The 16,395-nt window shown below is 38.4% G+C and overlaps 1 protein-coding gene across 1 annotated transcript in view; it reads left to right on the top strand.

Moving 5' to 3' along the window:
• LOC142337467 (glycine dehydrogenase (decarboxylating), mitochondrial-like) overlaps window positions 1-15,551 on the top strand; it is a 266,460-nt gene extending 250,909 nt beyond the window's left edge. The window contains exons 13-17 of the mRNA XM_075386707.1: window positions 2,820-3,002; window positions 8,230-8,386; window positions 14,007-14,214; window positions 14,586-14,758; window positions 15,168-15,551. Of these exons, the coding sequence (XP_075242822.1) occupies window positions 2,820-3,002; window positions 8,230-8,386; window positions 14,007-14,214; window positions 14,586-14,758; window positions 15,168-15,356 (910 nt within the window). The 3' untranslated portion in view covers window positions 15,357-15,551. The remainder of the gene's footprint in view (window positions 1-2,819; window positions 3,003-8,229; window positions 8,387-14,006; window positions 14,215-14,585; window positions 14,759-15,167) is intronic.
• The last annotated feature ends 844 nt before the right edge of the window (window positions 15,552-16,395 follow it).

The raw sequence follows: 16,395 nt of genomic DNA, 5'->3' as shown, positions 1-16,395 counted from the left end.
TCGACAAAATCAGTGCCGGGCTCGTCCGAAAGCATGCAATGAAGACTCATGGCAGTGCCGGGCCTTCAGGTCTCGATGCCGATGACTGGCGTAGACTACTTTCTGCTTTCGGGCAAACCTCCACGAACCGGTGCAAGCTTGTTGCCAAGTTTGCTAAGAGGCTGAGAACGTCCACAATACCACCGGATGATTTGATTACATACAATGGTTGTCGACTAGTGGCTCTGGATAAATGTCCAGGTGTGAGACCTATTGGTATTGGTGAAGTAATGCGTCGCATCACCGGACGCATAATCGTTGACTGCATCAGGCAAGATATAACATCCCTCGGTGGAAACATGCAACTGTGCCTGGGCCAGAAATGTGGCATAGAACCTGCCATAAATTCGCTTCGCCACAGTTTTGATGACCCCGAAAACGAAGCAATTCTTCTAATTGATGCCAAAAACGCTTTTAACGTGCTCAATAGACGAACAGCATTAGAGAACGTGAAAGCCTTATGCCCATCTTTGCATGTCGCCTTACAGAATTCCTATAGCCACCCGTCTCATCTCTACATCGGTAAGTCGACCATACTGTCTCAGGAAGTTACGACACAAGGCGATCCCCTTGCAATGGCAATGTATGGAATCGCAATCCTACCCCTAATAACAAGACTTCATAATGACTCTTTGACACAAAAATGGTATGCTGATGATGGTAGCGTTGTCGGTAAGTTAAAAGATATCAGGGCACTCTTCGACAAGCTCACTGAGCTCGGTCCCAAGTATGGATATCTTGTCAATCCTCCGAAGTGTCAGTTGATAATTAAGCCAGGAGGCGAGCGCCAAGCGTCAACTGTGTTTGCAGGCACAAATGTGGAAATCACGCAGGGCGCTCGAGTCCTGGGATCAGTTATCGGAAGCTCTGAGGCCAGTAAAAATTTCCTGAAAGATGCAGAAACTAAATACACAAAACTTAGACAGACTTGATCAATTTGCTCTCACCTCTCCCCAGAATGCCTATGCATGTTTGACGAAGGGGATTCAACAGAAGTTGAGCTTCCTCTCGCGTACTACACCTTCCATGGACGGGGTTCAGGACAAGGTGGAGGAGCGGCTTGGCCGAGTCATACCGAACATCGTCGGCAAAGAGAACTTTTTTCTCTCCCTCTCAGAATGGGTGGGCTTAACATCGCCCTCCCACAAGATCTTCACAAAAATCTTGAGCAATCAGTTGAACTCTCAAGACCATTGGCGTCATTCAATAATATTCAACAATGTGAAGTAGAACAAACCAAGATCAGTCTCAGACAGAAAGCAGACAATCAACGTGAACTCATCTCGAAAAAATCCAGAATCGATAAACAATCTACCAGAAATGAAGCATACCATCCAGCTGGCCTCGGAGAAAGGAGCATCAATCTGGCTTAACGCGCTTCCGTTGTCAAAACATGGTTTTGACCTCACGAAGACTGAGTTCCGTGATGGAATAGCACTTCGCTACACCTGGGAAGCGAAGAACACGCCAGCCATATGCCTATGCGGGAAAGAATTCAGCCTCACCCATACCCTCCATTGCGCCAAAGGCGGTTATACGCACCTACAACACAACGAAATTAGAGATGTGTTTGCAAACCTGATGGATGACGTTTGCCACGATGTACAGATAGAGCCAAAACTTCAGTCGCTCGATGGAGAAATTTTCTCGAGTAATTCCACCACCACTGATGATGACGCTCGACTGGACATCAAGGCAAACGGTCTCTGGGGCTCCCGCTTTAATCGCACTTTCTTCGATGTGAAGATTTTCAACCCTCATGCGAAGAGCTGCCCTAAGACCATAAAAGATGCATACAAATATCACGAGAGCATCAAGCGAAATAAGTACGAAGAGCGAATCCGCGAAACCGAACACAGCAGCTTCAATGCACTGGTTTTTGCTTGTTCGGGTGGTGCAGGTCCATCAGCATCGCGCGTTATCAAACAACTCGCAACCAAGGTCAGCGAAAAACGCGGAGAGCCGTACGCCGACACTATAAGCTACATCTGAACGAAAATCAGCTTCGCACTTCTGAGGAGCTGTGTTCTCTGCTTGAGGGGATGTCGTGCCCTCAAGCCTCGTGTTCTCAGTGAGACTTCGATTAGCGCCGTCGTGGAGGAGGGAAGGCTCCACTGAGTGTTTGGCTGCATATCTTTATTCATTTGCTTATTCATTTTTATTTTAATCCTTCCATTCTAGTTCCCTATGTGTGCTATATATTATTATTATTATTATTATTACTTCGTGGATATGCCACTGGGACGTTATTCCCGCTGTTAGGTTCTAGGATGTGCACGACAGTTTTCACAGATACAAATGAATGTCCATGTGCAAGGATTCTGCTCATTCCAGTTCCTTTCCAAATAGCTCCACTTTCCTCTCCACTTGTTATTTATTTTTGTGACTGGGCCGTCTTTACACTGTCTGGAGGGGAACAGCTTGGAGTGCAGCATCCGGCTACTAATTGCTACTCATCATGCCCTATTTTTCGACCTACATCCATCGATGCCGGATGGTGTACACGGCCCTTTATTGTTATTAAAATAAGAGGGAAAAAAAGCATTTAATAAAAAAAGAAGTTTCTTATATAGTCTGTTTCTTTTTCCATCTGTTTGAGACTGCGGTTCTACAAAGCTATTGCGGCTATTTTTTGGCAATCTGCCTGCTATATTTTGTTTTTGTTGCACAAATGAAGCAAAATGTAACTGCTGATTATTGATTAGCCTTACGTTACCGATGAGTATTCTTATAGGGAAGTGGTGAGTAAAAGCGAAGTGATAACGATGTTTTTGTTTCAGAGAAATTGCTAATATTGTCCACCACTATGGAGGGCAGTTTTATCTCGATGGAGCCAACATGAATGCCTTAGTTGGACACTGTAGACCCGTGGATTTTGGGGCAGATGTGTGTCACCTGAACATGCACAAAACTTTTTGTATTCCTCATGGAGGAGGTGGACCTGGCGTTGGACCTATCGGAGTGTAAGTGAGACATAGAAACGCGCACTTTCTATCCATCGTAGTATTCTAGCAACGGAGGCTTGAACATAGCTTTTGTGTTGACGATCCTTGGTTGTGCGATCTATTATATTAAATGTAAGTCGCACTTGAGCGCAATGGTTAACAGCGCTTTTACCGTCGCATGTTTTTACGATGCTTTAACATAACATGTAGCCTACGTCACCATGCTTAAGCTCCTGATCTGCACATTAGTTTGCATGAGTTTTTGTGCTCATTAAGAACGCAGCTTAGCAAAAACAAGTGAGACAAAAAGCCATGGTTCAAAAATTTGCGTATGAAGACAGTTCAAGAAAAAAGCAGCAGGCTTCGGTAGCGGAAGGGAATAGATCTATGGCTGTGAAGCGAGGGGCATGGGTTCAAGCCCGAGTAGGCGCAAAAAAGTCTAGATAAATTACTAGGGAAAAAATTTGGGATTTGGTTGTCCTTTTATTCCGTTCTTCGTTTCTTTCCTTTCATTCGTTATTTATATCTTCATCTCGTTCTTTCTTTATTCTAATATTCTTTCTGCATTTCATTCTCTCCCTCTAATCTATGTATTATATTAAATGTAAGTCGCACTTGAGCGCAATGGTTAACAGCGCTTCTACCTTCACATGTTTTTACGATGCTTTAACATGTAGCCTACGCCACCATGCTTAAGCTCCTGATCTGCACATTAGTTTGCATGACTTTTTGTTCTCCTTAAGAACGCAGCTTAGCAAAAAAAAGCGAGACAAAAAAGCCATGGTTCAAAAATTTGCGTATGAAGACAGTTCAAGACAAAAGCAGCAGGCTTCGGTAGCGGAAGGGAATAGATCTATGGCTGTGAAGCAAGAGGCATGGGGTCAAGCCCGAGTAGGGGCGGAAAAGGATGCATAGTGTACTGGGGAAAGTAATTTGGGATTTTGTTGTCTTGTTCTTCCGTTCTTCATTTCTTCCCTTTTATTCGTTTTTATACCTTCCTTTAGTTCTTTCTTTATTGCCTCGTTCTTTCTGCGTTTCATTCTCTCCCTCTCATCTATCTATCATATATCTATATATATTAATTCAGTGTTGACATAAAGGAATCATGTTTAAGCGCCTATCTCTGCATGTTTTAACAGACCTTAAACATGCTCTTCTGTAAAAAGCGACTTGCAACAGTCGGATTCGAACACGCGTCTGCGAGTTAAGAGGCAGAAGCAAAATGAGTTGAGCTAAGGAGCAGGTGAGCCGCGTAATTATCGGGATTTTCGTCCATTAACGTCACACCCGTTTATACTTTCTCCAATTCCCTCCCCTTTTCACACTTTTTCGTGGTCCATGTCTTTCCTCCGGTAACTATTTATCTGTCTTTATATTAAACGTAATTCGAATACTTATACCACCATATTTACTCCTAATACTCACGTTTTAAGGCCTCTTAAATATGCAGCGAAGAGTTTTGCATGCCGTTTGAAAATGTCAATTACCGAAAACTTTCCATTGCCAAAAATTTAATGTCCGAAAACTTGTCATCGCCAAAACTCATTTACCGAAAAGTTACCTATGCCATAAAGGTCTATGACTGAATAGCAGCAGATGTAAATATAGGTAATTGACCGAACAGGTGCGTATGACCGAAAAGATGCCTGTGCCGAAACGGCCAGCGACAGAAAAACTGCGGATTCAAAATTGATCAATGACTCAGAACATGCTAATAAAAAATGAGTCGTTCACCGAAGAATTTATTACACAAAGATAGTCTTTGAATGACATGTACTGATGCATCAAGGATAATGACAGAATAAAGGTTCTTTAAGTAAAGGTCAATTACCGAAATGAAATTGAAGATGAAAGATTGTGCATTTAAATGGATTTAAGTCAGCTAGATAGTAAAGTGGGGAAAAGCTTGCGTTACATTTTTAAATTCTCCTGAATATAGTTTGTTGCAATTCTTTTAATCGCAGTTTTCTTACGTAAAATGTTTCCGTGACCTATTTGATTTTTTAAACATTCTTCTACTTCGTTTGTTTTCAGTTTTGCTTGATCTGTCTAATAAATATTTGAGCAACTGAAGTTTATTTAACTCAATCATGTTGCTGGTTTTTGTATAGATCAAATGAAGAGTTAGGCTGCGAAAAATTAGTTATATTTTCCTTTTTACTCTCGAAAGAAGATCTTTTCTAGCTTTCGTTTCTTCTTTGCTCCATCTTTCACCTTTTCTCTTCTTTTTCTCTTTCAATTCTCTTCTTTCTTTTTGTTCCTTTCTTTCGTTTGTGTCTGTATTTCTACCTCTCTCTCTCTCTCTCTCTCTCTCTCTCTCTCTCCTTTTCCTGCTTTTCTCTTTTCGCACCTCTTTCGTTTCTCTCTTTAGTTTTTCATTCTTTCCTGTTTCCTTTTTGTTTTTTCTCTCTTGCTTTGCTCTTTCTTTGCTTTTTCTTTACTCCTTATTTTCTCTTTCTTTTCTGTTCTTTTTTTTCTGCTTTTACTTTTTTCTCATATTTTGTTCTCTTTCGTTCCTCCTTAGTTTCTCTTTTTTTTCATCGCTCGCTTTTCTCTTTCCTTTCTGTCTTTATTTCTTGCTTTTTCCTTTCTTTTCTGTCTTTTTTCTCTTTCTTTTCTGTTCCTTTTCGTCGGCCCTTGTTTTGTCTTTCTTCTTTTCTCTTTGTTTCTGTTTCTTTTCTCTCTCTTTCTTTTCTGTTTTTCTTTTCTGTCTTTCTTTTCTCTATTTCTTTTGTTTCTTTTCTCTACTCTGTTCTTTCTCCTGCCTTTCTTTGTTCTCATTCTCTTTTCACTTTCGTTCCTCTTTCGTTTCTTTATTTTCTCGTTTTTTCTCTTCCTGTTTTCTGCATCTTCCGTATTTTCTGTCTTTCTTTTCTCTCTTGTTTTTCTCTCTTTCTTTTCTCTTCGCTTTCTCTTTTCTCTCTTTCGTTTATATCTTTTTTTCTTCTTTCTGTTCTGTTCTTTTGCTCTTCCTTTCTTTTTTTGTTCCGTTTTTATATCTTGCTTCTCTGTCTCTCTCTTTCTCCTGTTTTTCTCTCTTACTTCTCTCTTGCATTTCTCTTCTTTTCCTTTTCTCTCTTTTTCTGTTTATTTTCTTTCCATTGTTTCTCGGATTGTTTTCTTTGCTTTCTCTTCCTTTTCTATCAATTTTTTTCTTTCTTTCCTGTGGTTCTCTTTCTTCTCTTGCTTTGCTGTTTTTTTTTTCGTTTCTTTTTGTCTCTTTCATTTCTCGTCTCTCCTTCTTTTCTCTCTATTTTGTCTTTTTTCTCCATTTCTGTGTTTTTCCTCTTTCCTTTGTTTTCTTTTCTCTTTTTCTTTCCTCTATTTCTGTCAATATTTTCTCTCTTTCTCTTCTGTTATCTTTTTCTGCCTTTTTTCTCTTTCCTTTTTCTGTCTTTCTGTTTTCTGTCTGGTTTCTCATTCGTATCGTTTCATTCTTTTCTTATTCCTTTCTGTCTTTCTTTTCTCTCTTTCTTCTTTTCTCTTTATTTTTGTTTCTTTTCTCTCTCTTTCTCTGTTTTTCTTTTCTGTCTTTCTTTTCTTTATTTCTTTTGTTTCTTTTCTCTACTCTGTTCTTTCTCCTACCTTTCTTTGTTCTAATTTTTTTTCACTTTCGTTTCTTTATTTTCTCTTTTTTTTCTTTGTTTTCTGTTTCTCTCGCTTTTCTCTGTATATTCTGTCTCTTTTCTCTCTTGGTTTTCTCTCTTTCTTTTCTCTTCGCTTTCTCTCTTTTATCTCTTTCATTCATATCTTTTTATCTTTCTTCTTTCTGTTCTGTTCTTTTTCTCTTCCTTTCTCTTTTTTTGTTTCTTTTTTATCTCTTGCTTCTCTATCTCTCTCTCTCTCTCTCTCTTTCTCCTGCTTTTCTCTCTTACTTCTCTCTTGCATTTCTCTTCTTTTCCTTTTCTCTCTTTTTCTGTTTATTTTCTTTCTTTTGTTTCTCGAATTGTTTTATTTGCTTTCTCTTCTCTCTTCCTTTTCTATCCATTTTTTTCTTTCTTTCCTGTGGTTCTCTTTCTCTCTTGATTTGCTGTTTTTTCCGTTTCTTTGTCTCTTTCATTTCTCGTCTCTCCTTCTTTTCTCTCTATTTTGTCTTTTTTTCTCCATTTCTCTCTTGATTTATCTCTCTTCTCTCTGTGTTTTTCCTCTTTCCTTTGTTTTCTTTTCTCTCTATCTTTTCTCTATTTCGCTCAATGTTTTCTCTCTTTCTCTTCTTATCTTTTTCTGCCTTTTTTCTCTTTCCTTCTTCTGTCTTTCTGTTGTCTTCTGTCTGGTTTCTCTCTCGTTTCGTTTCATTCTTTTCTTATTCCTTTCTGTCTTTCTTTTCTTTCTTTCTCTTTATTTTCTCTTGCTTTTCCTTTCTTTTCTAGTGCTTTTTTCTTTTTCTGTTTTTCTTTTGTCTTCTGTCTCGTTTCTCTTTCTTTTCTCTCTTACTTGTCTTTTTCGGTTTCCTTATATTTTCTCTATTTTGTCCTTTTTCTGTCTTTTTTCTCGTGCTTTTCGTGTTCTGTTCTATCTTTCCTCTTCTTTTTTCTTCCTATCTTTTCTCTTTTGTTTCTTTATTTCTTTTTGTCTGTTTTTTCTCCTTTTTCATATCTTCTCTCTTTTTTAAAGCTCCTTAAACATGCAGCTTAACTTATTACATTTGTTACGGTACGCCACCATGTAGAAGTTCGTTATCGGTACAAGTCTTAGCGTTCCTGAAATATGCAAAATAGCAAACCCAAAACGTTTGCTGGTACTGGGGAATATACCGAATCAAACACATCGGTATCGTAACGTAAAACCTGTGGCTGTTGAACGAGTGGCAGTTGTTCCCGCCTGAGTTGGTACGAAAAAATATCTGAATTTTTTAATACTTCTATTCATATAATTGATGTTCTTGTTATCCTTTGGCGGGCCTGCTAGTAAATATAAATTAATTCTTGAGACGCACCAATTTGAGAATCAATCCTAAAAAACGAGAAATTTTTTTGTGAAGTTCTGAGTACACCACTGTACTAAGAATCACTGGAATGTAAAAATGATTTGAGAAAGCTGGAAAAGTGCATCATTGGAATAATTTTAATCCTATTGCCTGAATTCGATATTAGATTCATCTTGCATTAAACGATGACATTACTTGAAGTGGTAATAGTATGGGCACTTACGTTAAATTCTGGAATGGTATGATCTCTAAAGAATGCACTCAACTCTGTTACATGTCAAATTTGTCTTGATCATCTGATTCAAATTGATGTTTTAGTGCTGAACATTTAGTTCCGTTCTTGCCGTCTCATCCTCTCATTGACACCAGGCTGCAATCAAGTCCCACTGAGCAGGCTCTCTCTTCACCTGGGGCAGTCAGCAGTGCTCCATGGGGATCTGCTTCTATCCTCCCTATCTCTTGGGCATTTATGAGGGTGAGTTGTTGTTGTTGTTATGGCTTTTCGGCGTCAAGCCGAGGCCGTTGCTCACATTCTAGTTTGGTCCATCTATATAAAATTTAAAAAAAACCTCCCGCAGAACTTCAAATAGCAAAAACTTCATTAAATAGGCTTTTCAATCTTGTCCAACAAACAAACATACAAGACCAAAAGAAATTCAGAATAATCGGAGACGTTATAATAAAAGTAAATAATCGTACATATGATTTTTCTCAACAAAATTTAAATTGTGGAGTCAAATGTCTCAACAAAATGGAGTCAAAATTCAATTATAAGAAACTTCTTTCGGAAATGGAATAAACTTCCAAGAGCTCTGAGAAAAGAAAAATCAAAGAAAAAAAAGAATTAAAGGAAGAGATGCAAAAAAGACACGAACGAGTTCCAATGGACAAAAAAATTGACGGCTTTAAATGTTTATTTTTATAAAATAATTCACGAAAACTATAAACTGAACCTTTTTAAAATATTATATTGAGTTATTCAAGGGAAAGATGTTGTATTTTTGATTTAATATATTACAACATGTAACTTTAACATTGGGGTTATTCAAATTTACATGTTTGAGATCCAAAAAAATAACACTCTACCGTTGAAATTCAGCACCAGGCGGTCCCACGTAAACGACAAAATACGTCTTCTGAGTCCCAAAGGCTGGAAAAAGTCTGTTTCTTGAAGCAGACTGTTGGCAAATTCGGCTGTTCGGAAATACAAATTTTCTGATTTTCTCTGTTCTTATTTTGGAATTTTTAATAGTCTGCTTTTTAATCTGGCGTATTGTTGTTCAAAGGGTTCGATCAATGAAAGCACATAATCTTTATGGTGGAAGAGTTTAGACAACAAGAGTAAGTCATTGAGCTGCAAAAACCTAGGAAGAAGAAGCAATCTTAGTGATAGCATATTATCCAAGTACGAAGCGTTCCCATAACCAGTAATCCACTTCAGGGCTCTTTTCTGCTTTTCTGAAAGCATTCAATCAGTATCATAATTCCCCGTAATGTGTGCCAAGTGCGCGAAGCAAACATAATCAAGGGAAAAATTAAAAGATTTTTAAGCACAGATTTTCAGTCATTGCGATATTCTACGATAGATTTCTCTTTAGAAAACTGAAGGCCCGCGTAGCTTTTGCGAATCTGGACTCGAGCTGCTCGGTGTCTTTTAGGGTAGTTCTGAGCTGCACTCCTAAGTCAGTCATCTTTGTCAATTGTTCTAATGTTGAGTCATTGAAAGTAAGGCTGAGGGGCTTCCCCTTAATTGCTATATAACAAAATTTTATATAACGAAATTGACAATTTATTTTTAAATTGAGAGTCCGCCAATTTCGTTCGGAATTTCTTGGTAGATTTTGCTAGCAAATAAGAATTTTGCGTCATCTGGTACAGATAGGGTGAACTAAAGATTAAGGAATTGGGCAAATCATTCTTGAAGACGGAGAAGAGTAAGGGGCCCAAAATGGACCTTTGCGGAACACCACTGGATACTGCTAGAAAGCCCGAACTGACACAATTTCATCTGACGAATTGTTAACGCCTACATAAATAGTCATTGAGAAGATTAACTACGCATCCATCCACTCCAATTCTCGTTACTGAAATCAACAATTCAGAATGCGGAACATTATCGAATGCTTTTGAAAAGTCAATGTATAACGCATACACCGAACCATGGTTCTCTTCTAACGCCACTTGAACATCATTCAAGAAACAAAGCTTGTTTGACTCAGCGGACCTCTTTTTTACAAATCCATGTTGACTGTTTGATAATTGATCCGAGAACTGTTCTTCAAGGGGCTCATACATACATCGTTCGAGCACTTTGGAAACTATAGATAACAATGTTACGGGTCTGTAATTTGTGACGCTTACTTGCAGCCCTATTATGGCTTGCCGACGCAGCTTCAATTTTCCAACCATTCGGAATTTTCCCCAGTCTATTGATGATCCTCAAGTTGCTCAAGATTACTAAGGCATTCAGCCAGCTGTCCTAAGAATTAGGCGGGTATGTTGTCTGGGCCTCGGGTTTCTTTAAGATCGAAGTTTAATGATTGCTTTCATTTTTTCGAGCCATCAAACTTTATCAGGGTGGCATCTGGAAGGTCCTTCGCTGCCGTGTTTTCAATCCTATGTTGAGTGGAATCAGATGTTACTTCCTCTAGAGATTGCGTTTTGGGTAAAGTTTTAGGTTTTCTTATGGCTCTTGTTTGAAAAGTACTGTCGTGTCACGATGGTCACTAGCTTCAGTTGATAATGACACCTGTCTTCGGCAAGTTCCAGGAACAGATTTTCTTGTTTCAAAACTTTTTCGATAGCACAAGGCTGTTTGGCTTTTCCTGTTCGAAATTTTATAGTATTACAAGTTTCCCTAGAAGACCAGGGAGGCGTAAGCTGTCTATATTGTAAGTTTTTAACAATATTTCTCTTAAGGATTCGATGTACTCATAAAACTCTTTAATCATACAATCGATGTTGATGAAACGTGTTGGGTTGAAAGGGAATAAAGTAATTTGCCTCCGTATGGCATCGTTTTCGGCATTGCAAAAGCTGAAATAATTGGGGACTGGTTTTTGTGATCTTTGTTCTCTTTAATGATATCATTATCGGTTCGTGACCTGATACGTTGAACGTTTGTTTTAAGACAAGATCGATCTTGACTGTAGTGTTTTCCGTTTTCCTTTAAAACACTAGATCTAGTGTGTTCCTTCCGTATGTACCAAAATCCACTAGTTGGTGAAAGTTATGCGGCTCAAATATCTCAATCACCGATTGCTCGTACTCATCAGCACTGTGACTCAGAGTCCAGTTGACCCTCGACAGGTTGAAGTCCCCGGAAATTAGGAATGGTTTTTGATTGAACTTTTCAATAACTCGGAAAATATGTTCATAGTCAGCTGAAGCATATATGTAGGTACTACCTTGTGGAGGATTGTAGATGACTCATAGAAGATCTCTTCAGTTATGTCGACGATAGTCAGAATACAGCCGCCCGAGAGCTCCTTACTGATTCGTTCTGCACTCATGTTGTTCTGAACAACTAACAGAAACCCTCCGTGTTTGTTCACTTAGGGAAACTTAAGTCTGTGGTGCAATCAATATTCAAAAATTTTCTACTTGGAATTGATCTGATTTCGATAAAATTTTGAGTTTTTCTAACTGTGCCGACTTTCGATGTTGATTTGTCACTAAATCACTCAAGTGACAGGCGTCATCGACTCTGATAATTATAATTGAACATGGTTCTTGAGTATGCGTTTAGTTAATAGTTTATTGACATTGATATTTGAAGAAAATTACCAGGTGATGTTTCAGTTTGCCCCGTATGATTTTTGTCTCTAAATTTCATTAAATGGTCAAATCGGTCATCTAGTCGCATAATCCATTGCTTAGTTTCTGATTTTAGTTTATATGTGTTTTGAAATTGACAACAATTGTTTTCAAACGGTTTTTAATTTTTGAATTTTGCCTTCATTTGTGATTTTTGTAACTTTTACCCTGAGCGATTTCAGTAATGCTCATCTTTTCTCATAGCCCTTGAAAAAGCGCTTTTTAGTAGGATGGAAAACTTCCTATGTGAAGCACAGCTGTTGCCAATGCCCTGGTCATTTTTCAGTGGAGGCATTTAATTCCTGATGGAAAACTTTTTCGGTTTACAATAGGTAGTTCAACTTTTTTGTTCATTTTCCGGAAAATTGTTGACTAATGATCGTTTGATAGAACATAAGTCAGTTTACTTCGGTTGTATCATGATGATTTTCTAAAAGAGGATAAGCCTGTTCTCTTTATCGTTTTCTTCATGCTGTTCTTTCTGACTTAGATTTGATGTACGGGAAGTTTTTGAGATGATTTTGATCCTTTCAGACTGAATAGTCTTGAGAGAAGACGTTCTCTTTTTGAACAAATTGCCAGCGCAAGTTTATTAATTGCTCTCGATTTAAAAGCAATTTTTGTAAACGCGTGTGTCTTTTTTACGACTCGAAGAGAAGTATTGGTATTCTACAAGTTTTTTTTAGCTGGAGCAAGTTTTTTCATGACTTCTTTCGTTTCTTTCATTATTCTTGACTTCTTTCGTTTCGAAAATTTATCTCTGTTTTAGATTGTTGACGTCTGCTGTCGACCAATGAACTTTAAAAGTAGCTGAGTTTAATGTATGATAATTAAGAACTGATGGTAATATTCAAGGTGAAAATGTCATATGTAGAATTTTTGATCTCATTGGATCGTCCAACCTGTCTAACATACTCCCCTCCTCCCAACTACCCCCGAAACTCTAGCCCCAACTACCCCGCTCAACCACCTACCTATCTACAAGCAATTCTCCCTAAAAATTGATTTTTTTTTCTCTGTTTGAATGCTTTTTTAATTCTTTTTTCATAATTCAGTAGGTAGAGATAGATAGAGTTTTATTGCACGACTCTTCCAGTTCTTTCCGGTATTCTACCGGCTATGATTTTGCAGCTATAGCAAGTTTGTTCATGACTTGAATTTTGAATTCTTTCGTTTCAAACATTTACCTCTGTTTTTGATTGTTGACTTTTCTGTTTTTAGAACATTGGACATCAACAGTAGCTTAGTTTGTAATGTATAGTAATTAGTAACTGCTGATAGTATGCAAGGGGTCTTCTTTAGATTTGTTGATCCTATATAAGTACTTATCTAAACTTAGACTCCCACCAACCTCGCCCACCTGCCTAACTGCCTCCCTCGCCTACCTACCTGCCCCACCTACCTATCTACCCCCACCCCGCGACTACCTAACTACCCCCTCTCACGTACCTATCTACCCCCCCTCTCCCACCCACCCCCCTCCACACACACACACACCTCACCTACCCTCCCCACCACAACCCATCCCCCCTCCCACCTACCCCTCCATCTATCCCGCCTTCACCTACCCACACTCCTGAACTGAAAAATTGTGTCTGCTTTTTCTAAAACACCTTTTCAATGTTTTATTGGGCTACTGTTTTGGTTTTTCTCGTGTCTATTCTGATGTTTCGATTTTGTTAAGTTTAGGTTAGAGATTATAATACACGACGCTTCGTTTCGAGTATTCCACTGGCTATGTTTTTTATTCAAATTTTTCGCTTGACTGTTTTGCGCTTTTCCACGCATTTCAATTGCTCGAAGACAAGTCCCTGATAGCCGAGTGGTTAATACCTCCGTTGAGGTGATGGAATTGAACTCAGGAGGTCAGAGTTCGCATGCTGATGTTTTCGCACCCATAAAAAATTTTTATCAGGGCTACAGCCCATGAATCAAATTGCGCCGCCTGTCAATTGAGAGCAATTTTTCCGACGTTAGTCGGTTTATGTTTTCTGTTGAAAAATCAGCAATCGATTGCGTTTTCGAATACGGGAATTGTTTGCGTAAATTTCGGAGATAAATAATCAGACGACAGTTGTGCAGCTGACATTCTACCCATAAGTATTGATGACGTCAGAACCGAAGTTAATGGAATTCTATTTGGATTGCCTTTTTGGTTTTGCCGTAGGCAATTTTAAAGTCAGTGCTATGTTTTTTGTTCGATGTGACATAGTCCGATGTTCGATTTTGTTTTTTATGTCCGCAATTTTTTGAATTGCGGTAAACACGTTTTATTTTAGATGATGGGACCTAAAGGATTGAAGCGGGCTACCGAAGTTGCAATTCTCAGTGCTAATTACATGCGCAAAAGGCTCGAGAATGACTATAAAATTCTGTTCGTGGGTAAACACGGCTTTTGTGCACACGAGTTCATAATCGATACACGGCCCTTCAAAAAGACGACCACGATTGAAGCTAACGACATAGCTAAACGGTTACAGGACTTCGGTATGTTGTTTCACCCAATTTCATATTTCGTACTGTTTGTTTTTAAAGCATATTTCTCGAGCTAAGTGGGAAAAAGTGACTTCATTTTTTGTATCGACGCCTTTTGAGAATTGGTTTCTCGCGATATGTTTGCGTCATTGAATATAAACAATTACTGGAAATGCCTCGCATCAGTTTAAGTCTTTAGGCGTCTATGAACAGTTTCTTTAATCAAATCTATGGTCTCAATGTCTCTGGTCAAAGTACCCTGGTAATTATGGAAACGTGGTGACTCCTAGTTCAATGAGACAGATCTAATCATTAATTAAATTTCCCTCCACTGGATGTTTTCTATTTTGAAATATTTAATCAATTTCCCTTTACATATACAGGTTTCCATGCCCCTACGATGTCTTGGCCAGTTGCCAACACTCTAATGATTGAGCCAACGGAGAGTGAAGATTTAGGAGAGCTGGACAGGTACATAGACGCTCTCCTCATCATCAGACAGGAGATCAGAGACATCGAGAATGGACTCATACAGCCTCACGACTCACCTCTTAAGGTAACATCACACTTTCATATGTTCACTATGCAAACTTTAATAACGCCCGGGGTATCAGCAATGAAAACAGTCTTTGAAAAGGCTCAAAATTTCTGTTGTTCTATGTCATTTGCATGCAAGTGAAAGGTCATCATGGGATGTAATTTTCACCCGAAGTTATTTGACAAATTTTGTAAGCTATTTGTTCTTTAAATTTACGTCATTCGGTTATCTATTGGAATTATGAATAATCACAAAAGATACCTCAGGAATTTGACATGCAGAGGTCGTTCCAATGACGGAGTGATCCTGGCAAAATAACGAAAAGAATCATTGTCATTTGGTTTTACTAACTAAAAGTTACTTTAATCAGATATAAAAATTGAACCTAGTCGATAGCAGATGTTGAGAATGAGCTGTTGTATTTTAGCATGCACCGCATACAGCAGCTGTGATATCCTCAACAGAATGGGACAGGAAGTACTCGAGGGAGACGGGAGCCTTCCCGGCACCATTCGTGAAGCCAGCCTCAAAAGTGTGGCCCTCTGTTGGTCGTCTAAATGACCAGTTTGGAGACCTGAACCTCTCCTGTTCATGTGACAAAGTGGAAGGCTTCTAATAACTCATGGATGTATTCATTTAATTGACTCTCTTTATCATCTAATTAGAACTGCAATGTAAATGCAATTTGAATAGTTTGAAATGTGATGTTTCGAAATTGTAACAAAAATTATTGAGAAAGGGTTCAATGCAGCTTTTCTGTCCTGTTCATAGTTTATATGTAACATTATTTATTCACATTTTCTCTGAAGGACTTTTCTGTAGATGTTATTATAAGGCATTCCTTCAGCCGGCTAGGCTAAACTAGCATTGCTTGAGCCGACTAGAACTGTCAATTGAAAACAGCCAGTGAGGTGAGAAACTCGAATGTGAGCATCAGATTTGAGCTGATGATTATAGATTTCCGGTGATGTCTTTTATTATAGCTGCGAAGCTGTAAGCTGAGCGTAGCTATATTGCGGTGCTCTTGGTTTTTTACAATTCAAAGAATTTGAATTGTATTGGGGCGCTGTCTTTTTTTTACAATTCAAAGAATTTGTTACAGTTCAACGAATTTGAATTGTATTGGAGCGCTGTCTTTTTTTTAAGATCTGTTCACACATTTTCATGATTTTTGAAGTCAAATTGGAGTAGTGATTTTGGTCACGCCGAAACAGGAAGTGGAGCGAAAAACCCAGCGGTTTTGCTGCGTGAAATTGTTTCGCTCTAATTTTAAACTAGAGTGAGAAAACAGTGTTTGAACAAAAATTCGCTTTCTCGCTAGTGGTTTTTTGTTCACATGCGACAATTTCACTTTGATTTTACAGTTTTTTCAATTTTTTGGATCGGATTTTTTTCTAAATGGTTTTCCCAATCCATTCATATTCCGTTCTTGGTCTAGTTTTCTGTTTAGTCAATGAAAATTCTTTGAATTGTACGTCATGACTTGTCCTGCTATGTTTTTCTGTTTCGTCTGACACTCTTTTTTCGTTTTAAATTTGTTCACACAGCAAAGCTGAAAAGTCAAATTTTCTGAATGACTTCTTCCTCTCACTAACGGCATTTGCGCGCGTGACGTCATTTCTCACTCGCTTTTGCGAAAGTTTTTAGGTTATTTG

This window comes from Convolutriloba macropyga, chromosome 4 (genome assembly GCF_964194025.1).
Source record: "Convolutriloba macropyga chromosome 4, txConMacr16.3, whole genome shotgun sequence".
NCBI lineage: Eukaryota > Metazoa > Xenacoelomorpha > Acoela > Convolutidae > Convolutriloba > Convolutriloba macropyga.
Note: the sequence above shows the minus strand (reverse complement) of the source record. Positions and strands in the feature narration are given on the sequence as shown.